The sequence below is a fragment of the Tachysurus vachellii genome, chromosome 11 (assembly GCF_030014155.1).
Source record: "Tachysurus vachellii isolate PV-2020 chromosome 11, HZAU_Pvac_v1, whole genome shotgun sequence".
NCBI classification, from domain to species: Eukaryota; Metazoa; Chordata; class Actinopteri; order Siluriformes; family Bagridae; genus Tachysurus; species Tachysurus vachellii.
In genome coordinates, this window is record NC_083470.1 from 15417635 (window position 1) to 15434899 (window position 17265).

A 17265-nucleotide genomic window follows, 5' to 3' on the forward strand; every position below is an offset into this window, starting at 1 on the left:
AACTAACAGTGATTTGTAGTTGATGATCAGAAGATCATGCAGGTGTGTATCTGTGCAGAACACCAGTGGGTGTTTACCCATCAGTGGGGCGTGTCAGTTCATAATGGGCATTTTCAACCACTTTACCCGATTTGCTCTAATCCACTGGGGGCTTGGTTTAAGGGTGGGCCTTCACGGTTTTAGTAAGTCTGTTGAAAAATGGTTGAAAAACATCTATTGTAGTTTGAAATTGGCCACTGATTGGTAAATGCCCATTTTGGTTTTGCAGTTTGATTTGATTTACGTTGAATCAGCATTGACATTTTGATGAAAACCAAGAGCCAAAATAAGGGTGATGATGAGGGTGATTAAAAAGTGCATCACGTTTGTCTTTAGCCTTGGTTAATAAAATTCCAACAATATTTAGCTGATCTCTAGAAGCCCATGAGCATGAATATTAAACTTTACATAGCCTATGTTTCTGTCACTCTTTGAATTTACTCCAAGGCCTTCAGTAGGAGGAGTTAAGGCTGATGAGGTTGGATAATTAGAGAAATGAGAAGCACACCCTTAATGATGGTGACATTGATCATACATCGAGTTGCAGTCCACAGCATAACTGCTTGACATAAGATTTGGTTTTATCTTCTATCTCCTGCTTGCAGCTTTATCAGGTAAACATTCATATTCCTCAAAGAGTATCAAATTTGCTGTATGTAACCGTTCATGGTAAAACTCAAAATCAAAGACATTTTCATGTGATCCTTAAAGAGATTAATTGGTTTGCATTAGTTAAATCTGCAGCTTTAATGAAATTGCTTTAATTGGAAATATTTTGGCATGTTCTCTTACCGTAGCTTTGTGTACACATTTTGTATGGCAGGTGAGACACTTTAGTATAATTGAAGGAACCTCACTAGAAATGAGGGTCCGTCGCATGCTTTCCTGTGCACTGACCAATGAGCTGGCATCATCAATAAATTGGGCTGGGAAGATGGTTAAAGAGCAGTCAAGGCAAAAGAGGACATTCAAGGATACTTTCTTGAATATGTGTATATTTGGTGAGTTATAACTATCAATGATTTGAATTGTCCTTCTGCTTTTTGTGTTCCCAGAAATCTACCTTACTCTATCCAATATTTCCCTCTTCCAGTGCCTCTATTTTATATCCTGTTGTTTTTCTGATTTGTTTTCAGATGCTTTGACTTTGCAGATGGGTGTGGGAAAAGTTTCCCAATATGAATATATTCAGGCAGTCCAGAAATGGCTCCGATATGCACCATACCGTGTGGGCGGAACTGCACATCAACAACTACAACTGTTCCTTTGGTGCCTCCAGAAACAAATTTATTTTGTCATTTTATTTATTTATTTATTTTTGCTTCACGTTTGCATCTGTATGATTTTTTTCCTTTTTTTTCATGACATAGTATGAAGTGCTTTCAGTTGATTGAATTAAAAGACAGCAAAAAAAAATAAAAAATAAGAATGTGATTGAAAGGTGTTTTTTCTTTTCTTTTTTTAATTATAGTAGTTTGACAATTGATTCAAGGTATGAGCATGTTTTTTGTCTTCAATATTAATATTGTTTCAAATTAGGGTGCTAAAGTGATGCTGAAAAAACATCACTTTGTAATGTGTAATCAATAATAGTACCATTGAATTCTGAAAGAAATGTCAACATTGAGTGCGCAAAAATGATGTTGAAAAAATATAGCTTTGCAATGTTTATTTAATAGTGTAGTATATAATATAGATTCATTCTAAATTTCAACATTATTTCAACAGTAACTGAGGGTGCAAAAGTGATGTTGAAAAAATATCATTTTGTAATGTTGAATCAATGCTATTACCATTCATTTATGATTGAAATCTCAACATTATTTCAATATTAACTGAGGGTGCAAAAGTGATGTAGAAAAAATATCACTGTAATGTTGAATCAATGCTATTGCTGTTGATTTGTGGCTGAAATCTCAACATTATATCAACAGTGCCAAAGACGTGTTGAAATAATATCACTTTGTAATGTTTAATCAATATTATTACCATTGATTTGTGGTTAAAATATCAGTATTGCTTCAACATTAACTGAGGGTGCTGTTAATTCAATGTAATTGTTGTTGACGCATCAACACTGACTCAACATTGTTTCAGTGTGACCATGCTATCTGGGGACTGTGTATCCAAATAGATATTTAATATTTGTATAGCTCTTCAGCAGCCGACAATGGCATAACAAGTGAAAATGCATAAAATGTATTATTCTGGCTTAAATGAAAATATCCTCCATAGGATTTAGGCACAAAAAAAGGTAAAGCTTTGTTTTCAATGGGAGAAAGTAGAAGGATCTACTCCTTGACAATATTAGGCTTGAAGTCATGCTGGACAACCTTTGTAAGCTCCTTAGCATACAATTCATATCTTCCTGTCATCTGCAGAAAAACAAACAGGTCACACATAACACAAGAATTTGACAACCGCACATAAAACTCACATAATTTTTGATCATTTATAGTTTAACAATAACATGTACAGATTTTCAGGTGGAAGTGATGTGGAAAAAATATCCCTTTATAATGTTGAATCAATGCTATTACTGTTGTTTTATGGTTGAAATCTCAACATTATTTCAACAGTGCCAAAGACGTGTTGAAATAATATCACTTTGTAATGTTTAATCAATATTATGTTGGATAATAATGTTGGAAATGTTGGATAACCTTCCTTTATTAGTTTTGGACTATGAGAACTTAACATTTAGGATTAATGAGAAAAACAGCATTTTTATACTTTCCAACTGTTTTATCAATTTTAAAAGAAAAATGTATGCTTAATAAATATATTAGGTCTGCAGCTATGTTCATGTCTATGGAATATTTTTGTAACTCACCTTAAAATTCCACTTGTCTGCAATTTGTCGGTTTAGGTTCAAGTCTAGTTCTGCTATCAGTAACCCATCTTGGGTTCTGGATAGACCTGGTGACCGACTCCCATCAGGGGCAGCAAAATAGCTGGAGCCATAAAAGTGACCAAAATCATGATGGGCTGTTTTTGAGAATGGAAATAAACATCACAATATTTGTAATACATTTTGGTTTTAATAACCAAACCTTTCCACCTGCAGAAGCAACAGAATTACAGGTATGTTCCCTAGGGGTGTTATCAATCATAGGTTTTATAACAGTTTTATATGAGAAATGTAAATTTTACAGTTTTTTACATTAATCCTAAATTTTACAGTTCCCTTTAAATCAACCTGGATTTAAGTCAGATTTGATGACTGCAGCGCCTGTGCCAGTACGCTCTGACTTGAAGACTCACGTTCATCGTGTATCTACAATAAAGACTACTGCACAAGGAAATCAAAATCTCCTGGTCTTTTCTGGAAAACGTTTACAGCAGGAGCCCCATGCAAGATCTTACCAATCATCTGGTAAGGATGATTTTGAGAAAAGTGAGGGATCAGCCCAGAATTACACGAGAGAAGCTTGTTAATGATCACACAATACATGAGGTTTTTAACTACTGTAAAACAAGGTTTTTGGTTTCTGTGATGGTACAAAGCATGTGATTTGAGGCACACTGTTCAATTTCTGATTAGGTGCCTGTTGCTAACACCTAGTTGTAACATTTTAATACTGCATCATTTCCCACATTTGGCACCGCGGTCAGCAGAGGTGGGAGTAAGACACACATGTGCAAGTTACAAGTAAGTCTCAAGTCTTAACCTTCAAGTCTCAAGCAAATCCGAGTCAATTTTTGTGAGAGTCAAGTCAAGTCAAGTCAAGTCAATGCTTTATGCCAAGCAATTCAAGTCTAGTCGTAGCTTGAGTCAAGCAAGTCACTGGCAAGTCATACAGTTGTTTGATGATTTAAATAAATGTATATATTAAACAAAGTTAAATCTACAGTATTTATGGTATTTACAGTATTTAAAACTCTACGAGAGTTTTATTTGAAACAAAAAAGTTGCAAGAGTTGTGAATAGAATAAAAATCTAAAAATGAATAAAAATCAAAACAACAAAACCTAAGATGTAAATGTAACTGAAATAAGGCCAACATAAAAGCATGAAAAGTTTCAATATGCCTCAAACATGGCAAAAGACCATGGAAAAGTATATATAAAAAAGTGCAATGGTTTCTTTGCAACCAAATGGCATTTTTTGAACAGGCATTCCCTTTTAATGGGACATGAACACATCCTTAAATTAGATCCTTCCTTTTTAACAACAGAATAACAACAACAATCAATCACGTCAATCAAAAAATGTAAATTATTGAATTACACAAACCTTGAAGTGAATTAACTATTGGAGAGAGAGAGAGAGAGAGAGAGAGAGAGAGAGAGATGATTGGAGTGAGTGTAATTTATTAATATTAAAGGGATAGTTCACCTAAAAATTAAAATTCTGTCATCATTTTATCACCCTCATGATGTTACAAACCTGTATAAATTTCTTTGTTTTGATGAACACACATGTAGATATTTTCGGCTCATGAATGGTTTGGTTACAAACATTCCTTAAAATATCTTCCTCCATGTTCATCAAAACAAAGAAATTTATACAGGTTTGTAACATCATGAGGGTGAGAAAATGATGAAAGAATTTAAATTTTTCGGTGAATTATCCCTTTAAATTGAATGTGTGTGCGTGTGCATGCGAGACAAGAATATGGCTGTGCTTGCAACTGAGGTTTTTTATTTTTATATTTATACTTAGGGTTTATATATATATATATATATATATATATATATATATATATATATATATAAATATATATATATATATATATATATATATATTTGTGTGTGTGTGTGTGTGTGTGTGCATCCCCATAAACAATCCATACGCTTTTCACACAAAGCCTAACACTGAAGACCAATTATAAGTGCTATTGCAAAAAAAGCTGACATTTCTACATAAACAATGACCAACCATTTACACTACATTGCACTTGCAAAAATTTTATTTGATAGAACTTTGTCACTCAATTGTGAGCGATACACGTTCAACAGGTGCACTTGATGCAGGGATGGCCATAACTCTTACCGCTACCTTGAACAAAGAGGGGAGGATGTGCCTGTTCACAGCCCAAAACTGCAGGGAGTCCTGTCCATCACAAATATTCAAATAGTGGTTAAACCAAATAAGGGGACTGGATTACCAAAAACCCGGTACCCGAAATTATTTTTGGTGTAGCGCCTTCCATGTTTCGTCACGACAGTTAAGGTTTATTAGTTAGTGCGCGCTCTCCCTCTGCTTGCCTGCTGTGTCACGTGATTAGATTACACTCTTGTGTGCGTTCAAAAACAGATTTAAAAAAAAAAAAAAACAAGTTATTTCGAGTCATTTAACTCAAGTCACAAGTAAGTCTCAAGTCTTGAATGTCAAGTCAAAGTCAAGTCGAGTCTTTTTTTAATATTTGTCAAGCAAGTTTCAAGTCTCAAATTTGCGACTTAAGTCTGACTCGAGTCAAGTCATATGACTCGAGTCCCCCATCTCTGGCGGTCAGGTTGTTGACACTAATGCTAGCCCTGATTAAGAACATTGTTTCATAACTCCAGGTAAAAAGTAGTGCTAACCCCACTTCTAAGTTAAAATTGTGAAACATTTTAAAATGATGATAACCTGGGTTTAAGTGTTGTGTATAGTGCCCTATTCACACCTACCGACATGGCCAGTTCATTAAGTGGTAAGTTGTAAATCTTTTAAAACATTACAGGACAAGGGCACACCCAATAATTCAAAAGAAGTGATTTTGCTGCTGCTGAGAATGGCCCCAGCCCCACATGAATAACATAGAGATCACAGTGAGATTGCAGTGGACTCTACAACAGAGACCCTAAAGGTGGCTGTGGATCATCTTCTTAAGATAGCCTAAAGGCTGTATTTTCTAATAACAGTTTACACTGTTGCCATGCCTCAGTCAAGAGTTAATAACTTCAGTTAGAAATTAAAGACATTTAATGTTGAAACTCTAATGATATTTATATTCAAGTTCCCCTTAATACGATTAACATAATTTGACTCTACAGTATACTTTTATAGGAGACAAATGAATTAGAATCACACTATCCAGTGTCACCCAAAAGAGCACGGATTCCATTTTGAGTTTGGTTCCTTTTTTTACCACTTGTCATCTCTGAGAAGGTATCTATAAAGCTGCTTTGTAACAGTGTCCTTCGACAAAGTGCTATATTGTCAGCAACGTGGGGATAAAAACTGACCCAAATGCTGGATAGCTAAAATAAACTGGATTTATTAACTAAAAAACATGAAATAGGGACAAAGACACGACAACCAAAGACATGACCAGACTTGACATGAGACGATGATTCCACCCGCCATCAGCAACGCGGCATGGTTAAATACACAAGACAATTAACAAAAGTGAACAGGTGTGCAGAGGCGTGGAGGAGTAAACAAGGGTGGGGCAGACACGTGAACACAAAACATAAACAAAAGCATAAACAGGATCCTGACAGTACCCCCCTGAAGGCACACGGCGAGGCAGGTGGGGGGAGCAAGGCACACGGCGAGGCAGGTGGGGGAGCAAGGCACACGGCGAGGCAGGTAGGGGGAGCAAGGCACACAGCGAGGCAGGTAGGGGGAGCAAGGCACACAGCGGCGCTGAAGGGCGGAGCGACATCCACAGCTGAGCTGAAGGGCCGAGCGACGTCCACAGCCGAGCTGAAGAGCCGCGCGACTTCCACAGCCGAGCTGAAGGACTGAGCGACGTCCACAGCCAAGCTGAAGGGCCGAGCGAGGTCCACAGCCAAGCTGAAGGGCCGAGCGACGTCCACAGCCAAGCTGAAGGACCGAGCACAATTCCCGACACACTGCGGTCAGACCCACGTCCAGAAAACCAGAAAGGGGGGAAGGCGGGAAAAGTCCTCCACCACGGAACATGGATTCTGGTCTGGCAGAATCCTTCTGTCAGCAACGTGGGGATAAAAACAGACCCAAATGCAGGATAGATAAAATAAACTGGATTTATTAACTAAAAAACATGAAACAGGGACAAAGACACGACAAACAAAGACATGACCAGACTTGACACGAGACGATGATTCCGGCCGCCATCAGCAACGCGGCACGGTTAAATACACAAGACAATTAACAATAGGGAACAGGTGTGCAGATGCAGGGAGGAGTAAACAAGGGTGGGGCAGACACATGAACACAGAACATAAACAAAAGCATGTGGCCAAAGTCTGGGCTGGATCCTGACAGTACCCCCCTGAAGGCACACGGCGAGGCAGGTGGGGGGAGCAAGGCACACGGCGAGGCAGGTGGGGGGGAGCAAGGCACACAGCGGCACTGAACGACCGAGCGACGTCCACAGCCGAGCTGAAGGGCTGAGCAAGGTCCACAGCTGAGCTGAAGGGCCGAGCGACGTCCACAGCTGAGCTGAAGGGCCGAGCGACGTCCACACCCGAGCTGAAGGGCCGAGCGACTTCCACAGCCGAGCTGAAGGGCCGAGCGATGTCCACACCCGAGTGTAAATGGCATTAGACCCTGGATGCTTTTTAATTTTCTTCTGTTTAATTCTGTCATGACAGTGTCAGCTACAGTAAATACAATTCAGCAATAAAAGACCTTTGTGAGTTTATTGACTCCAGACTCTAATTTGAAGATTATGTAGATAACATTACTAGGTTCATCTTCTTTTATCTCAGAAATATTGATTTTAAGACATATGTTATGATGTCATAGCTTGTTTTGCCAGAGTTACTGTTTGGAGTTTGCATACCAATATGGCTGTTGTGGCTCAAGTGGTTGTTGACTGTGTTTAGCAGGTGGTAGATGAACAGGAGAATTTTTATTAGAACTACAGTCATTAGAACATAAAAGAACCCTCATTCAAACGAATAACTGTGTGGTCTTTGCCATTATTTATAAATGACAGGTTTAACTACCTGGTAAACAGTACTGCTGCCTGCTTCACTACATATAAGTTTGTGTTCCCCCTTCATGGGCTTAATGCCACGCAAAGGATATTTTTTCATGACTTGTGTAGTTTGTTCAGATGCAATTTTTACATGTTTTGCTGTGTCTTTTTTAAAGAGAAGGGGACACACCTGTTTGCTCCAGAACACCAAAATGCCAAAGATTCTGCTTATAATTCTTCATGATTAACCATTGTAATGCATTTTAAAAATAACATCTGGCTGCTAATTAATCTCTTGAATGACTGTGAAAACAGAAAGGGTGTACATATTTTTCCCCACCTTTTTTTTCTAAATAGTGGATTACTGACAACAAAAATGACTACAAAATGCAGACAAAAGAGAACCACGCAATTGTTATTTGAAGATTTGAAGGAGAAAATACTTTCTTTTTGTCATGACTGAATGTTATAGAGTCATGCAGTGTGTCAAGAAAGTGAAAAAACCATAAGAACATGGTTTACAATAACAGTACCCTATTAATTAAAATGGGAGTGAAATTAATATTATAATACACCTCCTTTAATAGTTCTAATATTAATTTTAATAATAACAATTTAATAATAAGATGAATAAAATAATTGAATGAAACTAAAGAATGTGAGGTTCTCTTGTGACTTCATTTGTAAATCAAGCATCCTTAGGTTTAGCATCCCCTGTGCTATGGTCAATATATATGAGTCAACAAGACTACTGAAAAAGTTGATATGAGCAAACATAATATAACAACTGAACAATTTTACTTTTTGTATCCAAACAAATAGAAATTAACTTTAAAAGGAAATACAGACAAAGCACAAAAATTACTTGATCAGCCAGTATCAGTTATACTCGACACCAAATAATTTCTGTCTTAGAAATAGAACTATGGAAAAATACCTTTTTTCCCATCTCCAGATGTGAATTCATTCTTGAAATATTCCTGGATGGAGACACAAATAATATAATTATTATATTATTTTTATGTATTATATTGATCTATATATTAAAACAGTGGCGGTTATTTTCCTTTTTTGCTGATAATTTGCAAAATGAAGAATCAGAACATGACAAATTGTAAAATGAAGAATCAGAACATTAAAAAACAAAGCACTGATGATACATGTGGCAAACCTAATGCATGAAACGCACTTGGTATGCAGTTAGTCTAGCAATACATCCCATTGAATGTGGTGTACAAGCAGTTTAAATGTTTTTGGAACAAGGAAGTGAGCTTGACCCAGAAGTTGTTCAATATTCGGGTGAGGGATATTAGCTAGGCTTCTCAAACTTTATTGCTTGTGGAGACCTGTTGCAACAGAAATCTTACTCCAATTGTCACTTCTCGTGTTTATTTGTCTCCCATCTAAATTTCCACCACCTGGGGAGATCACAGAGTGACGGAATCAGAAACCTTGAATAAGGTGGTTAATGTTTATGATAATATCTGATATTCATATCTAAAGCTCATAAAGAGCCAAATTGAGACTTGGATTTGGTGATGGTCTCGGACCAGTAAAAGGTTCTATGGTAATATTCAGATGAATTGAATATAATATAGGAGCCTTAGTAATGTTTTGTAACCTGACAATTCAACAGATGAGCTGAATGTTTAGAGTACCTCTGGTGGAAGCAAGTCCAGAAGTCAGCTTCCAGCAGATCGTTCCCGTGGGACCTTGGTAGGTACAAATTAGCTTGAAGATGAGCAGGCTTCTAATCCAATGGTTGATGATGTTTTGCTTTTACATGTCCTGATTCATTTATTTCCTGTCTATAAAATCCTGATGTTATCAATGATTGTGGCCCTTCCTCTCTCATGTTACACATGGAGTGTTGGGTCCTTCTGCGCAGCTGAACACAATAAATCCGTGAAACCTTTTTTATTCTTGCCTGTGCTTACCAGTGTGATATTTTATGCTTCAATTCTCTCAAACCTCAAAACTTCCACGACAAGTTGGCATTGTCGGCAGGATTCCGCGTTTGAGGAGCGGCCATAGGAACGCCTGAGGTGTACTGCAGGCGCCTTGAGGCTGTTAACTTCACCTTGAATCGCAAAATTGCCCATGAGCGTGAGAGGACACGGGAGTTCACCGTGAGCTGCCTCAACATTGGAATCAAAAGTAATTGGACACATGGAAGGTGAGAGAATTGATTTTTATTTGTTAGAGAACACTGCTTAATCTGCTAAATAATTGTAAGGGTTTTTCCAGAGAACTCTAGTTAAATTTATTAGTGTTGAATAGTAAAACTATATTGTTGATTGTCTCTGTGTGGAAAGGGCTGTAAAGACAGGATTTAGACCTGGTTCTGTCGACAGGTCAGGGACCTGGATAGGCACCTAGTGCATGGCCTAGAAATGAAAAGTAAAGTATGGCACTAATCTGGGATTAGGTGTTAAAGGTGTCTCGTTTGCTAGGTTTTCAGAAAACCCGCCGCTAAGAGCTGACGAGCTCGGCGTAGACTCTCCGGAGAGTAAATCTAAGAGCAAACTCAGTAAAAACACAGTGTGTGTCACGGGACCTGTGAATAATATGAGAAATAATTATGGTCCTGATTCTGTATCACAACTAATGTGCTGAGTGACGAAGTGTGGCTTCCCTGATGGCAGCAGTTTTAGCTTGAAACACTCACTGAAATATTATCTACTCTATCTACTCCAAATTGAAAAAGATAATGTCAGGAAGAAGAAGAGCAGGGTAAATGTAAAGGACAGCTTTTCACATGTGAGGCAGAGAAAAGTTTAAGAAAAGCACAATCTAATCCAAAGAGATTATTTACACAATATATACAGAATACACAGAGTACAATGAGAAGCTCACAAAGTCTCCAGTTTCTTAAGTCTTATTCAGATGATCCTGACCTGGATGGATCGCCTCCTCGACCAAGTCTGGCAGAAGAGTCCACTCTCCCCACCGATCGCGGATCGTACACGGCAGAAAGAGAAGTAAAATGAGAATACTGATCCTGAACCTGTTGAAGAAGAGGCTTCGACTTCAGAGGTTAAAGGACAACTTCAGAGTGTGATTACAATGCCCATGGTGGAAGTAGCTGGGCCGGATGGAGGCCCCATGCTAGTACACCCTCCCTGGACAATAAAGGACATTTAACATACTCATGAGCACCTCCCCGAGAGAAGTCTGGGGGGGAATTTTGGTGTGGAGTTGGAATGTTTTTGCAAAGAATTTTGTCCCACCTCACTAGAACTGTGCTGCCTGCTGGAAAGAAAACTAGCAGCTGACATAACGCGGATTAAGTATGAATGGCCGGATGAAAATCTGTGCATGAGACACCTAGATCATGAGAGCGGGAGGAATGCCACGTACTCTAACTTCATAACGGAACTATGTGAAGCATGTTGTGAGGCTTTTCCAGTGAAGATGGATATGACAAAGATTGTGCTGTGCAAACAGGAGGACGGCGAGGCAGGTGCGCAATATCTCCATCGCCTCACTGAAGTACACAATGAGCACAGCGGCCTTATTCCCCCACAGGATATGAGTGAGGGGGTAGTAACAGCGTACGAGGCGCACTTGAGAAACAGTATCATGAATGGACTGAACACAGAAATATCTGACAAGGTGAAACCTATGCATCATGTGGGAAACTGGAAAACTGAGCCTCATCGAACAACATGCTCTGCATGCGGAAAAGCAAATGTATTAAAAGTGTGTACAAGTCAAACAATTGAATTTCAGGGCCTTAAGTGGGAACTCAGCACCTCTGCTTTGAAATCAGTGAATCAGTGAATCACTGCACAGCTCACACACACATAAGGGGTTAGATGCACATTATGAACAAGACGGTTTAAGAACCGCAAACAAAGCAGATGTGTTATTGTTGAAGAATATGTTTTAGGATAATTTCAGATGTACTGTAGAAGTGAGTCTTTGTAGAATACATGTAAGGCCAGGGAAGACACACCCATTCACTATGGAAAATTTATGAGTCTCCATCAAAAGGTGAAAAAGAGAAGTGGACAATTTAGGAAAGTGGACACTAAAAAGTGTGAAAACTGGTGATTGGGAGTTCAGATCCCAGTTCAGATCCCACTGTGAATAAACAGTACATTGAATAAACTAAAGCCTGCCAGAAACAAACACAGATGTGCTAAAAGCAATGTGGCAGTTACCACATATTTCTGAAGATGACCCCATTAAAACGCAGTTCTTAAGGAACTCTGAGCAAACGTGATGTCTAATTAAGCATTGTGCACCGGTGCTAGTAACACCCAAATTTGATTACAGGCCTTGTACATTGCGGTACCCTTAATTTTGGTTTGCGTTATATATGAATGGAAAATCACATTGTGAATCTACAAACATTTATAATAAAGCTTGGAAATTGAAAATTGTAAAATAGCAGGTAAAATTCCAGGTAAAATTCTTTCGACAGCTGATATCAGAACAAGGTAAAAGTATAGAAGAAAACAGAGTTGCAGATATACAAAACAATTCAAAGCCTAAATTAAATAAACAATTCATGTCATTTTTAGGCATGTGTTCTTATTGCAGAACCTTTAGGTTAGGTTAGGTTAGGTCAACTTTATTATCCCCGAGGGGCAATTTGTTTCACAGCCAGCAGAATCCATACAATCCCAAACACACAACAACAAACAGTACAGAGGAGAGAAAAAAAAATTATTAAGCATATAAAAACCCAATAGCAACTGGTACAAAAGAATTTTTAAATCTATTTGTCCTGCAAAGCGGTAAAAAATACCTACGTGAAGAAGGTAACAACATAAAAAGATTCTGCAAGGGATGGCTGGAATCTCTTAACATTAACTCGGCCTTCCTCAGAGTCCTTGCTTTATGCAAACTGTTTAAATCATTCAGGTTGGTGCCAACAATCTTACCACACACTTAACAATACCCTGAAGTCTATTTCTATTTTTCAGATTAAGCAATCCATACCAACACACAAATGTAAAAGTAATAACTGACTCAATAAAACAAGAATAAAACATCTTCATAAAAGTGCTATCCACTTTAAAACCACAGAGTTTCCGTAAAAAATACATACGCTGGTGGGCTTTTTTACAAACAGCATCCACATGAGCCCCAAAAGTCAAATTAGCATCTATTATAATACCAAGATATTTAAAATTATGTACAATCTCAACAGCATGATCATTAATAACCACAGGAGAGATGGCTGTACGATTCTTCCTAAAATCTACAATCATCTCTTTAGTTTTTAATACATTAATGTCCAAAAAGGACAGTTTACACCAATCAATAAAATCTACCAATACAGAACCGTGAACAGGATCATCATTATCAAGGAGGAAAACGATCACTGAATTATCAGCAAACTTAATATTATGGCGCCTCTCAAGTTGCGTACGACACTCATTAGTATAAAGGAAGAAATGGAGAGTGAGGCAGCCACAGCCATGTACACAAGGTAGAAAAAGCCAGAAGACTTTGAGTTTTTGCTTCAGTTACAAAATCCATCAGATCCTGCTCATGTAAAGAAATACAATATAACATACAATGTGGCCTTCACAAAATTTTCAAATTCAGTAGGACCCTGTCGTCCAATTTTGCCGTTCCCAAAAAATGAACAAGGACGTTCGTTTCAGGGACAGTGGTATGAAGAACACCCCTGGTTAGAGTATTCTCCTGAGAATGATGCAATGTACTGTTTCAGCTGCAGGCTTTTTATGAATGATGAAAAGTATAAGAGCAGGACAGGTTGGAAGTCAGTGGGGTTACAGTAAGTCTGTGGAAGCAGGTTAAAGGAAAAATGAAGGGGCAGGACAGAGTCACACATGCTAGGCATGATTCGGTGGAATGCCTTTAAAAGAAAAGCATTGGATACAGCATTGGAAAACTCAGACTTTGAGATGCAAGCAGCCAAAGAAAGAGAAAGGCAAAAAAACAGGGAGATTATCTACCGACTGATTGACATTATATTGTACTTAGCAAAACAAGGCATAGCATTCAGAGGTGACAATGAAAGCCTCTCAAGTTCAAACAAAGGAAATTTCTTAGAGCTTGTAGAGTTGGTTGGCCAATACTGTATGACTGTCCTTAAGCTTCATCTTGACAACATCAAAGAAAAACAAGCATCATGTCAAAAACCTCAGGTGTCTCTCCTCTCAAAATGACCTAATTAGAGCAATGGCTATTTATGTGAAACAAGAAATACTGAAGGAAGTAAGGGAAGCGTCAATATTTTCAATTTTACTTGATGAGACTACTGATGTATCACACATTGAACAGGTGTGCTTTGATGTACATGACATGACCATAAAGGAGCACTTTATTCAGCTCTGTGATGTTGAGTCAACAACAGGAGAACAGCTTGAAAACCTAGTAATGAACTTGCTGAAGGAGAACCAGCTGAAAGTTGAGGACATCCATGGTCAGGGTTATGATGGAGCAGCGAACATGAGTAGGGCTTACAAAGGACTAAAGTCCAGAATACAAAATCAAAATTAAAAGGCATTATATATTCATTGCCATGCTCATTGTTTGAATCTTGTATTAGTGGAGAGTGCAAAGTCAAGCATTCACTTTGTCAGTTTTTTTTACAGTAGTTGAAAAACTTTACACCTTCATTGCCAACTCCACAAAACGACATGCAGCTTTTGTTCAAACACAGCAAGCCATTAATCCTGGCCAGCATGCCCTTGAGCTACAGAAGCTCTCAGACACCCGTTGGACCTGCAGGGAAACAGCCCTCAGGACTCTCAGAAAATGCCTCCCTGCAGTTTCTGGAAGATCTGACCAAGTCTGAGCCTCCTGATCTAGCTGCAGAGGACGCACACATGCTGTTGCACAGCATTAACTTTGAATTTATTCTTTGCTTGGAGATAACAACTCCAATATTCATGGAAACAGCAGTTGCTTCAAATGCTCTTCAGCGGCAAGACTTGGACTTGGCAGCAGCATACACTGTTGTAAATGGTGTCATTAGCAGAATGAACACACTGAGGACTGAAGAGCAATTCAAAGAAATATTTCACAATGCTACCATTCAAGCAGAGACAAGAGGGATCAATGTGCCTGAAGAGATTCCAGGACAAGCAAGGCGGCGAAAAGTACCAACAAAGTTCAAGTACTGCCCCACATCAGCAACAGAGGACCACCAGCCACAGACTTTAGAGGAGTACTACAGAGGAAGGATGTACTTCACTTTTTTGGATTCCCTGATTCAGAAACTCCACAGGCGATTTAAAGGGAAAGGGAACACTGACAACACTGTCACTGCATTGTTTGATTGAGCCATCAAAGTGGAAAGACACTGCAGATGCTGAAGCACTTAATGCTGCCCATACTCTCTGTGAGGAACAGCTGTGAACTGAGCTTAGAGTTTTCCACTCTTCATTCACATGCTCACAAAAGAGTGCCCATGCAATTTTGGAAACATTTAAGGATTTTGATGCTCATGTTGTATTTCCAACACTTTTTAAGCTGCTGAAAATCTTTGCAACACTACCGGTCTCAACAGCCACTGTTGAACGCTCATTCTCGAAGTTGAAGCTGGTGAAAACTAAACTTCGTAATGCGTGTGGACAAGAATGACTCTCTGATCTTCTGCTTCTGGCCAATGAAAAAGACATCCCAATCATAAAAGATGAGGTTATTAAGATCTTTCAGGACATGGTACCAAATAAAAAAGTGTTGCTGTAAATGGAACAGGTAAATATAAAAATGTAAAACAGCAAATAGTTTCTGTTATTATCAGCAATGTATAATTGTTGTTATGTTCTATCAAAACATCTACAATAAAGTCTAAAATGTATTTGAGCGTGTGCTATCTTCTCTTTTAATTGTACATTTTGTAATAACTGGATAATTTGTATTAAGAAGCAACCACCCCCTTAGTGCCCCTTTTTTTGGTTTAGGCCACTGCCCCTCAAAATGTATGTGTATGGCCCTGTTTGACACACATACACAAATGTGAACATAAGTGTTAATGAAATTAATAAACTAAGTGAAAGAGGTAAATGTGACAGAGACTTACGACAGCAGACGCCTGTACATTATTACATACTGACTACGACACCCAGATGTTCATACACACACACATAAGATCTGACCTTAAGAGACGATCAACATAGACGAGTTAAAAGCTCCTGGTAAGATGAGAAGCCTTTTTGACTATCACCCAAGTGTCCTAGGGATCATTGGCATCTTTATGATCTACCTGTTAATAGGAGGGAATTCAGAAAAGACTCCCACCTTTAGTAGAATTCGCAGAGATGTGTCTGATGATGACTTTCCTCCGCTAGAACATATACTAAAAGGTAAACTGAGTAAATTCTTTGATTCCTTCTTCCCACAGTACGGGATGACTCCGGTTTGGAATCAACTAGAAGTCACACATTATCGGCTTGCCACTTATATTAACTCCACTAATCGGGCAGCCGAAGATATTAAACAAGAACTCAAAATAGAATGGCCTTAGATATTCTATTAGCTAAAGAGGGAGGTGTAAGTGCCATGATAGGAGATCAATGTTGCACCTTCATTCCCTCGAATGATGATGACCATGGGTCTATCTCTGATGCACTGCATGATATGCACAAAGTAGCAGACCAAATGAGACTAAATGAACACGGAGATTATAGTTGGGGACTTTGTATATACAATGTTTGGACAGTGGACTCCCTATTTATCAATGATAATCCCAGTGAGTGTGGTATTAATATTATTATGTTTGTTTGGCCCTTGTGTATACAAATGTGTTCATTACATCATAATGTCCAATCTAACGACCAAACAACTTGTGAAACTGGACGATATTGACGACGACACTGAATGGATTACTCCATTTGACGATGACTATTTCTCTGAATTTGCCCAGACTGAAGGTGACTGAAGGTGAATATGGACAGTAGAGACTGTGACTTGTAGTGAAGTTACAAGATTAATGCTTAATGCTTTGCCTTTAACTGCACGGGTCCTGTCCCCACAAAAACAGCATATTGTAAACTGAAGAGCATGTATTTTATGAAGCATTCGTGAGAACCGTACAGGGGAAATCCTCAAACCTCAAAACTTCCACGACAAGGGCCAGATAGTCACAGAGAGGTCAAGAAATGCAGATGTCTCAATTTTACTCTGTTCAGTGTTCTAAGTCTGTTTTAGAAGCTCCTGACCTGGATGGGCCTTCTCTTGACTGCCCCAGCCATAGAGTCAACAGCAACAGGCATCAATGCCCCTCACAGAGGGAGAAGTGGCAGCCCCAACCCATACCGACCCATATGCGTCTGCTATCTATCCGCACAAGACAGAGCGATGACTTCCAGGAATCAATTGTCTTGAAGGTGAGTGACCTGCTCACAGGTACAGAGACGCAAACCTGACTCCAGTCAGCAGTGAGCCCCTGTCAGAGTAG

General features: G+C 38.7%; 1 protein-coding gene across 1 annotated transcript in view; it reads right to left on the bottom strand.

Annotated features, from left to right (window-relative positions):
• Positions 1-1693: 1693 nt before the first annotated feature.
• Positions 1694-17265, bottom strand: part of upb1 (ureidopropionase, beta) — a 40647-nt gene continuing 25075 nt past the window's right edge. The window contains exons 8-10 of the mRNA XM_060881544.1: positions 8815-8857; positions 2873-3027; positions 1694-2414 (exon numbers count right to left, since the gene is read on the bottom strand). Coding sequence (XP_060737527.1) covers positions 2331-2414; positions 2873-3027; positions 8815-8857 — 282 coding nt within the window. The 3' untranslated portion in view covers positions 1694-2330. The remainder of the gene's footprint in view (positions 2415-2872; positions 3028-8814; positions 8858-17265) is intronic.